Below are 15523 nucleotides of genomic sequence, written 5' to 3'. Positions count from 1 at the left end.
CCAGGCATAAGAATTTCACAGGCATTCATTCGCCAACTCTCCGCTCGTGGAGACTCTTTTCCCGGGTTTGCGTATGTGTTTTGCATGCCTAAAACCGGAACTTGCATGGCCACGACGGGCACATGCGCACCAATATGCACCTGTTGGGGCCACAAATTACGGCCCATTTATTTCAATAACTTACTTGATTCCTACTCGTTTGTTAATAAAGTTTGTACTTAGAATTTCTTTTCTGTACCCCATCTCCTGCAAAAGAAAAGAAAAAGTTGCTATACATTACTAACAAAGCTATTTGAAACAGTCCTTTTTTAATCCCCTCCAATTTTCTTCCCTTGTTGTTGACTTATTCTGGGGTTTATGGTTCCATAAGTTCTGTCAGGCACTTGCCAGTCACAACTGGGTTGGGAAATCTGGTGCTGAGCCCAGACCACACTATCAGTTCATGAAATAGACACCAGCATTGATTTAGATGAATCATATCCAGCAGCAAAAGTCACATTTGTGTAGTTCTGGGACTGACATCCATGCATCAGTGGAACCAAAACTAGCAATATCTTTGATATCTGAGAATTAACAAGTAGCTGTGTGCATCAAAATGCTAGCATATAAAAGTGTAGTATCTTAGTTGAACAATCTGTATAGTTTTCATATTTAAAAGAAAACTTTGCAAAGCCACAGATTCATTCCAAGTGCATTTTGTTTGATTTACATAATCATATCGGTATGCTATTTTAGACATACTGGCTCTGAATTCACGGTCGATATGACGGCATACTCTCAGAGTACGCCATCATCCTGTCTTTGAAATTGACCACAAGTTCGGGATTTCCGCATTCGCTAAATCCCAAAATTGCAATCCATCAAGTTCCGACTCCACATCGGCTTCGCTGTACATTTCACCTACCCATTCAAATCAAGGTGCTGGCGTACTGTTGGGCTAATTTCCCACCTGCTGCACATTCATTACCCTGAAATGTTTTTACCTCTGGTGCAAACAGGTGCAGGAGCCTGTTACACAGGGTAAGGAGAGCGAAGAGCGGGGTGGGGGGAGAATGAGGAAATTGTATCAGTTTATGCTACAGCCCATAACAATGAGGCACTGGTTCATATCTCAGCGGATACAAACTTTGAAAGAAACTTTCATTTGTTCGAGTTTGAAAACAGGACCTTTTTGTACCACTGCCTTTGTTGCCCAAAATCCTTTTGTAGCTTTGGTTTTGTTATGTATGTAAACCTGTAATTACCATGTCTAACCACCAGAGGGCTTATCCCCTGGAGTCCCAAGGGATCCCACAATCCCTTGGGAGCACCTGTATATAAGGAGACCTCACAGGCTGGAGATGTACTCTGAGATCTGAAATAAAGGATGACAGTCACACTTACTTTGAGCTTGCAGTACCTTGTCTGACTCTTTATTCAAGACATAACAGGTTTAATTCCCAACTTCTATTTAGATAGAATTTAATTCACTTTCATGATTTCCTCATGTTATCAGACATTTAAACTCTCAATTTTAAATTATTTAAATTAATCAAAAAAAGTTAGTTCGTCTAATAGAGAAACAAATTCGATAGGACTACAAGACTGTAATTATAGGTTTGTGTATTATAATATTGATTTGTGAATTAAATACTATTGCAATGATCGTAATTTATTAATACAATAGTATTTCTGGCTGCTAAATTATTTAAAATGAGTTGTGGGCACATCAGCAATCACCTCTGTTTCCCGATTGGCTAAGAGTCAGGAAGTGAACAGAGCACCACCCTACATGATCCCAGGTTCACAGACGCAAAATGGTGCGTCCCTGGAACCTGTGGGCCACTGCGCTGAGCACCACTCTGCAGAGCTTGAAAGCAACTTTCCGAAGGGGAGTTCACACGAGAGAATCATGCTTGAGCCAATATACTTTAATATTCTCAGATATATTTATGTGATCCCACCTGCTCCCATCTCAACCACCACTGACAAACTTGTAACCACCACTGATTCATCCTAGTTTATCAAAATGCTTGTTCCAGACGCAACCCAAGTTTGGAACGGGGTAGATGTACTAAAGTGCTGCTGGATATTTTTCATAGTTCAAGTGTACAAAGCACAACTCTTTTGCTCATCGACCATTACATTTTATTTAAATCCTACCGACATTACTGCAGCTGCAGTTCACATAAAAGTGATTACTTTTATTTCTCTTTTTCTGCACAATTTAAGCAGATTTGTTTCTTCAATGATTAGCATAACACACAATGTACATATATTGCCACAATATCAATGACTAATTTTCCAACCCAGCTTGATTATTTTCCACTCAACTGAAAAAGTGCAGCCATCACCTACATATTGTGCAGCAAATTAAGGGGTAGGAATTCACCTCTGTCTGAAATGGGGCACAGCTACTGGTCATTACCGCCGTAATTGAAGCAAAATTCAGCATTTTTGCTGAAAAAGAGTGGAGTGGTATGGGAATCAGCAGTTTGCAACGGTGTGGGTACGGAGTTGCCGATTGGGCCGCGAAATTCAGCTGGTGCCGGTTTGCTGTTAATGGGCCACCTGCTCCCTGGCCTTCTTAAAGGGGCAGGGTGTGCAGCTAGGCCCTGAGTGGGGAAGCAGTTTGAATCGAGAGCATGGCGAATCCAGGAGAAGCAAGGAAAACCAGCAGATTTTTGGACGCGGAACTGGAGACGCTCATCGAGGCTGTGGAGGGAAGGAGGCGCGTTCTCTACCCCGACACAGGCAGACCGACTCGCGCTGTGTTCCTTAATGCGTGGAGAGAGATCGCTGTGGAGGTCTTGAGGACCTCCATTCATGACCGCACCGCGACCCAATGCCGCCAAAGGCTCAACGATATAATTTGCCTGGTGAAAGTACATATTCCCCCAACTCCTCACCTTCCATCTGCAAGCCTCTCCTTCACCTTCTATTTCCAACCTTTACTATATAGTCACTGAAGCCGCATTTGATTGTTCAGGCCTGTATTTATGCGTTCTCGCAATGGAGGCTCCCTTTCATGTCAGAGTTACAGCTGCATGTAATGGACACACACTTGTGCACCCATTGCTCAGGCCGTATGACACTGCTACTCATCAAGCATTATTTGCTTTGCAGGCGAAGGTTTCTCACAACCATATTGAGCAATAGAGTACTGGTGGTGGCAAGCCAGAGATACAGCAGCTCACTCATCAGGAAGAAAGGATTCAGAGGCTAATGGGCCCACATGTTGCCTTCCCTGTGGCCGCCGGTCATGCCGATCCTACTGGGGGCAGCATCGGTAAATGAAGGACTTTAATGCCATCTCACCCTAAAAGTGCCATCGCCTACTGTGCGTTTGCTTGTGATAGTGGGCAAGTTGCAGGCTGCATGGTGCTATGCCTTACCTCACCCTCACGGGAGTCCTTGTACCATTTATGACTGCAGATGAAATCCTGAGTGTGAGCCAAGGCCAGGAAGAGACCGCTGATGCGAGTGTGAGCCAAAGCCATGATGACAGCCTTGAGGGGACTGGCAACCGATGCCAGAGAGAAACCTTTGGTGGGAATGGAAGGCAAGGCCAGGATGAGAACCTTGAGGAGACTGGTAGCCATAGCCATGAAGATACCCTAGAGGCCATTGGGAGCATAAGCAACGACGACACCCTAGATGCAACTCCATATATTGGCGCCATGTCTGATGAGACCGAGGAAGAGGGGGGGCACTGCTGACAGCACTACATCACTGCTTCCGGACTCATAAGCGCTTGCTCAGATTCTGGGAGTACGTGGTCCGGAATGTTAAAACTTAGCAGAGAGATTTGCACTGGGTGATGCACCGGGGCCTAGCTGGCTGCAGCATGGTGAAGGGCCATGGCAACCTCTCTCCGGGGGCGAGGTCGCACACGAGTTCTGCTGAAGAGGATTCAGACGAGTCCATCAATGTTGGGGTTTATGAAAGAAAGGTGGAGGCCATACATTCCCAGATGTTAGGGGCAATGGCAAGGGTGCTGGAGAGCCTATCACAAGTGGTCAGGAGCGTGGAGGAGTCTCGCATTGTGGACAACTCTGCGCACACCATGGAGCCCATCATTGCCAGTGCGCAGATGATGGTGGACTCCCAGATTGACCGTGCGGATTCAGCTGTGATGCCGAGTTTTGATGGAGATGTGGCAGCTGCTATTACAGCACAGGCGCAAGTGAACGAGCGTCTGAGTGCTGCTTTGGATAGGATGACCACAGCACTGGAAGCTCAGAATGCTCTTATGCACTCTGGGCAACAACCACGGAGTGTCTTACTGCTGTCATCTCTGGTGGCATCAAGACTGTGTCTGCTCTCATGCAGTCTCAGCTGGATGCCATGCGAGATCTGACAGTTGCCATCGCGGATGGGTTCACCACTGCCCATGCAGGACCTTCCGGTATCGCACCGCACCACTGACCTGTGCTCTCTCAGATTGGTGGCAATGGTGATGTGCTGCCTCCAGGGAGTGGCACAGGCTCCTCGGACCAGGATGATGACGTGCTCGCTCAGGATCACAGCAGTCCTGACCCCAGACCTGTCACTCCGCTATTGCCAATAAGCATGGACTCGCCTGAGCCAAGGCCGACTGAAGGCAATGAGGAGGGTGCTGCCCAGGCTGCAACCGGCTCTTCCAGGGCCAGAGCTGGTCAACGGCGTCCTAAAAGGACATCAGCAGTTTCTACACCTGAAACGCAGCAGCCTTCCCAGACCCATGATGCAGCCACAGAGAAGACACTGCGGCGTAGTTCGACAATAGGTCTGCATAAGAGGGGTTATAAGGAGATGCACAAGGTGAGAAATGATTGTGTGTATGTTTTTTGCACCTTTATTTCTTGTCTAATAAATCTTTATTTTATGTTCCCATATCAGTGCAGGTCTCTCATTTCACTGTGGGCAATGATGTGTTAAAGGGCTCATTGGGATGGCCATGGAGATGCAAAGATGAAGGGTGAAGTGGGCAGGAACTCATCGGAAACGAGCAGCAATGAAACGGTTTTGCACTTCCCTTGCAGGGTTTAGATGGTGACGCCGCCCTCCTGCGTGGCCGCCCACATCCTGGTCCTCCTCCAGCTCCTCCTCTTTCTCCTCCTCCTCGTGCGCGCCGTGTTCCTGTGGCTCCTCCTCCTCCTGGTCCTCCTTTTCAGGTGGTACTGGTGGCTTGTCCTCCAATGGTTGTGCCCTCATGATTGCCAGGTTGTGAAGCATGCAGCAGACGACCACGAATCGGGCGGCATGCTCAGGCAAGTACTGTAACACTCCACCAGAGCGATCCAGGCTACGGAACCTCTGCTTAAGGATCCCGATGCACTGCTCAATTAAGCACCAGGTGGCTAAATGAGAGGAATTGCAAAGGGGAGTCAGTAGCCAAGTGCACAGTAGGTAGCCCTTGTCTCCAATGAGCCAGCCGCAATCTTGGTTTCGGCCAGCAACACGCCGGGCACACCGGTCTGGCGCAGGATGAAAGCATCAAGGCTACTGTCAGGATACCGGGCATCAACTGCCATGATTTTGCAGTTGTCGTCACACACCAGCTGGACATTGAAGGAGTGGAATCCCTTGCAGTTTCTGAACATCTCAGGATTGTTTTGTTGCACCCTCAATGCAACGTGGGTGCAGTCTATGGCTGCCCTGAACCCTGGGGAAGCCCGCAATGCACACGATTCCGGTCTGCCGCTCCAACTGTGTCACCCTGTTCATCGGGAAGGAAATGTAGTCGCTCTTTCTCTTATAGAGAGCATCTGTCACCTGACAGATGGGGCTGTGTGTGCCGAATTGAGAAATGTTCAATATGTCTGCTGTAGCAGCTTGGAAAGGGTCAGTGGCATAGAAATTGAGTGCTATGGTCACTTTGGTTGCGATGCTCAGAGCTGTCCTCAGCCTTGTCTGAGGCTGAAGGTCTGGCTGCAAGAGATTGCACAGCTCCCTGATGATGTCCTTCCGGAATCAAAGTTTACGGAGACATTGGTCATCCATCAGGTCCATGAATGAGAATTGCTGCCTGTAGACCCTTGCACAATAGGGCCTTCTACCCCCACGTCTATGGTCGGGTCTTCCTATGGCAGCTGCCTCATTGCCTTCTCCCTTATGCTCTTGTTGCTCCTCGCCCGCTACAGCCTGCTGCTGGCAAGCAACTGCCTCCTGTGCATCCTGCCTTCTTTCGATTTCGCCCACTATCTGGTATAGGGGGTCAGCGTACCTGACCCTCCTCCTGACGGCAGGTCCTTCCTGGGCCACCTCTCTGGTTTGAGGTCTGTCGACATTTCCATGGCCTTCTGCATGTTGGGCATCCATGTCTGCTGCGTCCATTGCCCACTGCCTCTGGAGCCATTGTACAGCCAGCACTGCCTACTCCTGTATGCCTTCCTGCTGCGCACAATGTGCAGGAGGCATTCCACTGCTAACACTGAGCCCATTGCCTCCGCAAGTACAACCTCCACAATGAGGCCTCTGTATTGTTGAGATTGAGCACATTAGCCACTAGCGCTCAATGCCGCTCTGAAAAGGGTAACTGACAAATTTGAGAAGTCTGAAAAATTCTCGGCCAAAAAAAATGGAGATGCACACAACACGCCTTTAAAGTCCACTGGCAGTCTTGAGCCAGCACTGTGCACCGACCCAAAAACTGTTGGGGACACCGACAGGCAGCCAGAAGACTTTTTGACCTGAAATTTCCTTCCGGGACAGAGCCACTGCGGTGCACACTCTGATAGAGTCATTAAGGACGCATCTGCAGGAGCGGGGCGGAAGTGGGGGGAGTAGGGCAGATCCTCATACAGCAGCAAAAAGCCCCGAGGTCAATTCCGAGAACGTCGACCAGTCCGCGCCGCCCTGTGGCCATCGCTTTTAGGCGGCAAGAGGCCTTATTGGGAGGCTGAATTTCGGCCCTTAAAAGTTGAATAGTATGAACACAACGCAAAATTCTACTTACTGCAATGAAAGTTAAAACATTAGTAGATTATCCATTTTCATTTCTCTGGTATCAGGAGTTTGAGTGTTAACTTGGTATAAAATTAATTTCTCTACATTTCTAAAATTGTAAAATTATATTGGAGGTTACTTGCAGCCCTAATAATGTTAAGTGATTATGATCAAGGGCATCTAGTACACTACTTACACAATGAAAAGGATAGCTAGTTATACTTACTGGGTAAATACAAGTTTCTTCAGTAGGATAAATTACTTGCGCTGCCTCAACTCTGTAAGTTAGATTCAGATTTTAAATCAAAATTAATTTCCAGCAAGTCAGTTGCACTTGATAATTACAAGCATATAGTGTTAAAAGTACTCTTTTCGGTTCAAATCTAAAAACTATCCCACTCCAATAGTTTTTTTAGGAAGGGGTTACAAATAGCAGTAATTTAATGGCCCAGAATTTGCAGTCGAGAAGACGGCAAACTGGTAGCGCTCACAGTCATTGCGCCTTTGAAACTGACCGCAACTTCGGGATTTGGCACAAGGAAATCCCGAAGTTGCAGTCTGACAGTGATAGCTCCGAAACTTGCTGGGCTGTGCACTGCCAACCCCCACCTACCTCCCGCCTGCTCCCTGCTCCCAACCTCCCCCAACACCCACCCCCTCCCACCTGCCCCCCAGAGCTGGCAATTAGTGAAATCTCGTAAATCATTGAATTTCAGCTTTCCGCAATAATTATGCTATTAAATTCTCCATTAAAAGTTAGACCCAAAGAGATTAGCTGTAACTGCGGTTTTAACAGCATATTGACCGCTAAACAAATGTTAAGGACCTGGAAAACTAATTTTAATTTTGTGCAGTGTGAATTTGGTCCATTTTAATAAAAAAATAAAACTTTTAAGAAACTTTTCAAAAATGATTTTTACATTTTTTTTTAAATTTTCATCTTTATTTCGGGTTTGCCATTTTCCCATGTGACAGTCCTAATCTTTGTTCTGCTCTCTAACTATTTTAAAAAGTTAGAATTTTAAGAGCTTACTCGCTTCCTTGTTTGCTGTCTGTGAGAAATCTGCCTTTTGATTGGCTGCTTAGACAACCTGTTGACATCACAGCAGTTCAAACAAAGGGATCCCCATTAAGTTCCATTGAATTGAATTGTTGGTCGGAAAACCCAAAGTTCTCGACAGAAATCCTTGTGCGGAGCATACTTCAGGTCCAGCAGCTCCGGGCCATTATATATTAGAAGTGTACAAATACACATTAATTGCCTAAAACATAATCTCTTATTTTGTTCAAATATTATTTAATTTCTATAAACTCCAATGAATTTATTTTATCAATAAAGAAACTTTTAATTCAGATGGTAAGGAATATGGTATCATTTTTGGAAGTACTTACGTAAATGGCTTCTCGCAGTATTCACTGAACATTGTGACAATTGTATCCAGCACTACTTTTGCCTGTTATAAAAAAGTCAAAACATTTAATTTAATTCAAATTTGGCAAGCACTGACAAAACACAGATCAGAAAATGTATAAAACTCTAACAAACACTGGTCTACTTACTTTAGTGCGATCAGTTGCTGTGCATTCAATAAAAACATTCTGAGTGTTGAGTGTTATTTTACTGTGATCTCCTGGCAAATCAAATCAGACATTAGAAAGTGTGATCTCTGTAACTATAATTTGCAATCACCATCTGCTATAATGAAAATACAACATTATTCTAATTAAAGATATTGTTTTAAGCTGTTTAATAGCTATTCTTCTGGTACAGTCACCTCCTTTCTTGTTTTCCCACTGGTAACGGAAATATTTCAAATGCTCCCCTAATGACCCAGTGAATTTATCCAGTGAAGAGCAGAGCCATACTGACCAAAGGGTCCCAGTTTGAACCCAGAGTCTATGCTGAGTTACTGAACAGCAGCAAGGGCACTTTGAGTGACCTCAACAACCCTGGGTTAGGGAGGGAAAAATGAGTTACGGGTCCTGTTCATGAAGGTTTTCCAGCAATCCCTCCGGGGAGTGCATGTGCGTGGATCAGATTAGTTGTGATTCCCCAGAGTTAAATTTCCTATCAACACTCAGCATTAACAATGATGCATGAATAATGATTACTAGGACTGACTTAACCTATGGAACCAAACCCGAGCATAGAGACAATGTGTTCAGGGGAGATGAGGATGAGGAGAAAATTGGGGGAGACAGATACAGCAGACACAAGTACTTAATTTCTTTACGTAGAAAAGTTGGCCCAGGAAAAACAGATGTAGATACCAGCTTCAAAATTAATGCCACAGATGGCATACTGTACTTACCATTTATGATAGGGGGCATAGAAAGAACTATGCCATTGCTGTCATAGATAACAGGGTAAACTGGTTTGTCTTCAATGATGTGCAAATAATGGCGAAGGTGGCTGTCTGTCTGAAAATCAAATCAAATGAATATTTTCAGGGCCAGGATTGTTGGGTAAATTATTGATAAGTTAGATATTGAAGTATAGCCCAGTACCACAAAAGCATGACACTGCATAATATATTAGTGAATTAAAGATCAAATGAACAACGGATTAAATGAACAGTTTTATAAAGGCAGATGTTATAGCAGTACTTTAACGAGTTTATATATCAATCAAAATCTGTGGTATGTTCGGTCTATAAAGACACAGCAAGCAGCTCCTCCCACACCATATTTTCAATAGGAGCCAAATGCAGACTGATCTCCATGACGACTCCGTCTATGGTGGGAATGTGCTGTCACTGAAGTACTGCCACACCTCAGAGGATTAAAAGACTGAATAATAATATTTTTAAAAAGCAATGCAAACTTTTCTAAGTCATGTGTTTTACAATTAGAATACATCAGATTATTTCATTCTTTTAAAAAAAAATTATAACTCAGTTTCAACTTCATTACTTGCAAGTTGCAAAGCAGTGAATTTCCACAGGGGGTCCCTAACTCATCTGCAATAACTTCGGCACAAAGTGCAGAAACCCTGGGAAAATAGAGTTTAGCTATTTTTCTGGGGTTTCCCTGGCTTTTCTGAAGTTACTACAGACAAGTGGGAGATGCCCACCTAATTCACCCCAGCTTTTTCATTTGGTTAAATCAAATGGGTATTTCAGCTTTCCCTAATATGTATCCTTTGTAAATCCATCAAGAATTTTACTTCATAAACCAGATTTTCCACTCTGGAGTCAAAAATGAATATTTTAGAGTTTAAATCAGCACACTGTCACTAAGCATATAAATATGACCAGACGTCGGGATAAATGGTACATTCTCTGGTTGGCAACCAGTAACTAGTGGGGTGCCGCAGGGATCAGTACTGGGACCCCAACTATTTACAATCTATATTAATGACTTGGAAGAAGGGACTGAGTGCAATGTAGCCAAGTTTGCTGACGATACAAAGATGGGAGGAAAAGTAATGTGTGAGGAGGACACAAAAAATCTGCAAAAGGACATAGACAGGATAAGTGAGTGGGCAAAAATTTGGCAGATGGAGTATAATGTTGGAAAGTGTAAGGTCATGCATTTTGGCAGAAAAAAATCGAAGAGCAAGTTATTATTTAAATGGAGAAAGATTGCAAAGGGCCGCAGTACAGCGGGACCTGGGGGTACTTGTGCACGGAACACAAAAGGATAGTATGCAGGTACAGCAAGTGATCAGGAAGGCCAATGGTATCTTGGCCTTTATTGCAAAGGGGATGGAGTATAAAAGCAGGGAAGTCTTACTGCAGCTATATAAGGTATTGGTGAGGCCACACCTGGAATACTGCACGCAGTTTTGGTTTCCATATTTACGAAAGGATATACTTGCTTTGGAGGCAGTTCAGAGAAGGTTCACTAGGTTGATTCCAGGGATGAGGGGGTTGACTTATGAGGAAAGGTTGAGTAGGTTGGGCCTCTATCATTGGAATTTAGAAGAATGAGAGGTGATCTTATTGAAATATATAAGATTATAAGGGGGCTTGACAAGGTGGATGCAGAGAGGATGTTTCCACTGATGGGGGAGACTAGAACTAGAAGGCACAATCTTAGAATAATGGGCTGTCCATTTAAAACAGAGATGAGGAGAAATTTCTTCTCTGAGGGTCGTAACTCTGAGGAATTCAATGACTCAGAGAGCCTTGGAAGCTGGGATATTGAATAAATTTAAGACAGAAATAGACAGTTTCTTAAACGATAAGGAGATAAGGGGTTATGGGGAGCAGGCGAGGAAATGGAGCTGACCATGATCAGATCAGCCATGATCTTATTGAATGGCGGAGTAGGCTCGACGGGCCATATGGCCCACTCCTGTTCCTATTTCTTATGTTCTTATATTCTTATGTTTAGTGTAAGGCCCATGCTTTCGTACGCCTCGGTGAAGATTTTGACGATGGCTTGGAGTTCAGCCTCTGAATGTACGCAGACACAAGCGTCGTCCAGCTACTGTAGTTCGATGACAAGAGAATGGGACGACCTTGGATCTAGCCTGGAGGCGACGAAGGATGAACAAGTTCCCATTGGTTCTATAGTTTAGTTCCACTCCAGCGGGCAGCTTGTTGAGAGCGAGATCGAGCATTGCAGTGAGGAAGATTGAGAAGTGCTTTGGCGCGATAACACAGCCCTGCTTGACTGCTGGCCCAAGACCACCCTAAGTGGAGGAAGAGCATCCGGGAGGGCGTTGAACACCTCGAGTCTTGTCGCCGAGAACATGCAAAAACCAAGCGCAGATAGCAGAAGGAGCGTGCAGCAAACCAGACACCCCACCCATCCTTTCCTTCAACGACTGTCTGTATCGCCTGTAACAGAGACTGTAATTCCCATATTGGACTGTACAGTCACCTGAGAACTCACTTTTAGAATGGAAGCAAGTCTGCCTCGATTTTGAGGGACTGCCTATGATGAAATATGACCAGAAATCAAATATTTGGCTTATGTACATTCACTTGGATATTAAAATTATCCAGGTAATCAATCACGTGATTATCTACACTTTTTAATCACAGCAATTAATAAAGTTATGCAGAAGACTAATGATATCTATGGGCAGGGTAGGATTCCTTTTACAATTGATTGTTCAGTGTGTTACTTTTGTTTAAGGCAAGATGTGTTTGGACTCCATTGTGCTGTCTCAACACAGTGACAAAACATGGTTCTGGGATATAATTCTTCCGAGAGTGCTTGGGCATTCAGAGTTAGAAAGAACTTGCATTTATATAGTACCTTAGCATACTCCAAGACTTTACAACCAATTCATTGCTTCTGAAGTGCAGTCACTGCAGTTATGTAGGAATATGTGCAGCCAACTGTCCCACAAACTGCAAATGGGATAAATGGCCTGATAATTTATTTCTTTATCAGTTGTGTTGTTCAAGGATGGAATATTGGCCAGGAAATCAGCAGAATTGTGTGCTCTTTTTCAAATCTGGTTATGGGATCTTTTACATCCACCTGAAAGGGCAGGCAGGTCTCAATTTAATGTCACAGATGAGAGATAGAAGACATTTTCAGGCACCTGAGGAAAATGCACCTAATTCCTCAATACTGTGTGGAACATGGGGTAATAGAGAAAAAATAAACATTAAAGTGACAGAAGTTTATTTGTCCAGTAAATGTCTAAGTATTTAGAAGATGAAGAATGGTAATGCCGAGGAATGAAAAATGTTCTATTTAGTCACACAAGCTCCACTTCAAACACTCACAACTAAGGTATAACATAAATAGATGCAGATTATAGCTCCAATTCTGCTCCAACAATGTGCTTTGGGCCCAACCTCAAAAAGACAATCCCTACGGCACCACCATGTCATTTTTCTAATTCCCCATGTCGCCATCTGGTGGCCTGAAAGTGAAGTTATCCATATAGTTTCAATTAGTGCCAAATTTCAGGTAATTATGCTCACCGGAAATTGGATTGAAACTGTCCAAACACATTTCACAAGGACCCGTACAGTCAGCATATATAGGAGCTTTTTACCCCATCAGTTGGAGCTGGATTTGGAGTTAGTTCGAGATGCAATAGGCCAGTATCTTACCTGCTGCAACACAAGTTGCCCTCAAACCAAGTTTTAAAAAATACACACTTTTGTACTCAATAAGCATTGCTGCACACTGGAATATTTCTTGTTGCAGTAAAATATTTTGCAAGGGTATAATTTCTTAGTTGAAAGAAAAAGCAAGTTGCATTTCCACCCCAGATTAACCTAGAATTGCTAGTTTATAGTTATTAGCTCATCAGCATTAGATCATGTCTCAATTGGATTTCTTTATATTTATTTTAAATTATCAATGCCAGAGTATTCATAATATGTAAATAAAACATTAATGACTGAAAGTGTTTCTTACCCTGTAAAGATCCATAAGTTCTGCAGCAGTGTATTCCTTTGACTGGTTTAAAGGTCGGAACTTAATTTCAGAGGGTGGTTTTGCTGTATAATTAAAGGGTCCTGATACTGTATCCAGATCATGGGTTCCGATAGCAACCAGAGCTCGCTTTCTAGAGAAAAATTTATGTACTAATTATTTTCTCAAAATTTCAGACCCAACCTTTCAGTATTACAACTGCAGAATGCAACAGCAAATTGAGCACCTAAAAATTGAAAATATTGTCATACAGATATTTGAATATGTAATGCCTGAAGTATGGCAGACATGTCTCAAAACTACATTTTAAAAATGAGGAGATACATATTCTCTTTTTTAGTAGTTTTGTGTAGGCTTTGTCAGAAAGTAAGGGACCAGATGATCTTACCTGCAGATATTTTGATGCAGTTTCTCTTGCAGCTCAATGAAACTGTCATAGCGATCCTTGGTAAACTTGATATTACGAAGGACAGCAGCTACAGCATGTGGACGAACCTGCGCGGTCTACAAAAGGAAGAGAATCATCATGAAATTGGCACTTCGACGTAACAACAGTAAGGATATGGACTGAGACTGTTACAGATCTAACAATGTTCTATGGTCATGGTGGCACAACATCAAACAACACTATTGGGTACCACTCCTCCCTTCATGGAAATAATTACCAGTTAAAAACTTTTAAAAGTTCAATCACTGGTCAGTGCTAAGTTAATTGATCGCAAACAGGACAGTGATAGGGTACAATAATTGTCCCCAACCTCACTGGTTTTGGCAAGAGAAAAAGCTGCCAGGTTTCCCATTCCTGATCCCCATCCAGTGACAACTAGTCTGTGTGTGTTTGTGTCTGCGTGTGTGCGTTTGTATTAAATGTTGGGAAAGACAGCATCAGGCTTGGCTGTGATGCCCTGCAGTCGCATAGATGATAGGCTCTCATCACCAGAGTTCACATCAGTAATGCCAGCAGGACAAAGTGCCTGTGGAACTGTACCATAGCAAGAAATTATGCATTTAGAAGAAAAGGGGATTAGAGGAAAAAGACCCAAATAAATCCGGGCCAATGTGCTTTTTTTTCAATAAAATGTGTATATGCTTCAAGGGTTGGATTGAAAATTTGGTAGAAGTGGCAGATGGGATCTTGACAAAAGATTTTTGAGATTTTTTAAAAATTGTACAAAATCCTACCATTCATCTTATATATAATACTTCAGCTTACTATGCCATAAACTTTTTCTTACCTCTTTGGTGATTATTAATTTCTGCATGTCCCCATTAAGTGGTCCCACTCTTGTGTACCTTGGAGCTTCAATTCTATTTGGGCACATGAAAATTAGACTATGACCACCACCGTACTTCAAAATCAATGGGTATTTTAAAATATTAATGACTTCATGATAAACCAAACACAATGAACGCAGCAAATTCTCCAGAGAACAAACAAGATTTGATATTAAAAATTACCTGTCCTTAAAGACCTGCAATCCACGGGTCAATCCTTCCAAGCATAAGAGATCATAGCGGTTAGCAGGAACATCAATTTTATACAGTACCACATCAGATGCACCCTCTGCTTTTCCATCTCCCTGTTCTCTGCTTATAATGTCCTTCTCAGATGTCTGTGGATAAAGAACCAATATTTACTTACATCAGCTTCATAACTGCTGGGTAATTTTCCATCTGAATTTAAAAGAGCATCCTGCAGCATCCACCCCCCATCAGGTGAAGGTGATAAAGGCATTGGGCCAGAATTTGCAGTCCTGATGACGGCAAACTGCCAGCATTCGCCATCATTTCGCCTTTGAAACTGACCGCAACTTCAGGATTTAGCGCATGCGGAAATCCTGAATTGCAGTCTGTCATTCACTGCTCCTCCACAGGCTGCGCTGCCCTCGCCCCACACCACCATCAGAGCCAGCAAGCGGTGAAATCACTCAATTTATGGAAACTGACAAAAACTTCAGCTGTTACACAGTAATTACACTGTTAAATTCCCCATTAAAAGTTAGCCCCAAAGGACTTGGTATTAACTGGGGTTTTAACAATGTATTCACTGTTAAACAAAGATTATGGTCATGAAAAACAAATTTTAATTTTGTGCAGTGTCAAATTTATCCATTTTAATAAAAATTTAAATTTTTAAGAAATTTAAAAAAAAATGGGGGGGAATTGCCCTCTGCCCCGTTTGGGGGGGGGTAATTCGAATTATTCAAATGATCATCCCCCCCGACGGGAGTCAGAGGGAAGAGTTAGGAAATTCGGCTCTTTC

The 15523-nt window shown here is 43.4% G+C and overlaps 1 protein-coding gene across 1 annotated transcript in view; it reads right to left on the bottom strand.

Moving 5' to 3' along the window:
- The window catches only part of farsb (phenylalanyl-tRNA synthetase subunit beta), a 72533-nt gene that overhangs the window by 46177 nt on the left and 10833 nt on the right, over window positions 1–15523 (bottom strand). Inside the window, exons 3-11 of the mRNA XM_070883598.1 lie at window positions 14719–14873; window positions 14496–14568; window positions 13649–13764; window positions 13243–13393; window positions 9222–9330; window positions 8470–8540; window positions 8302–8363; window positions 7136–7187; window positions 185–246 (exon numbers count right to left, since the gene is read on the bottom strand). Coding sequence (XP_070739699.1) covers window positions 185–246; window positions 7136–7187; window positions 8302–8363; window positions 8470–8540; window positions 9222–9330; window positions 13243–13393; window positions 13649–13764; window positions 14496–14568; window positions 14719–14873 — 851 coding nt within the window. The remainder of the gene's footprint in view (window positions 1–184; window positions 247–7135; window positions 7188–8301; window positions 8364–8469; window positions 8541–9221; window positions 9331–13242; window positions 13394–13648; window positions 13765–14495; window positions 14569–14718; window positions 14874–15523) is intronic.

This window comes from Pristiophorus japonicus, chromosome 6 (genome assembly GCF_044704955.1).
Source record: "Pristiophorus japonicus isolate sPriJap1 chromosome 6, sPriJap1.hap1, whole genome shotgun sequence".
In the NCBI taxonomy this organism is placed as follows: domain Eukaryota; kingdom Metazoa; phylum Chordata; class Chondrichthyes; family Pristiophoridae; genus Pristiophorus; species Pristiophorus japonicus.
This window is presented reverse-complemented; position numbering and strand designations above follow the sequence as displayed.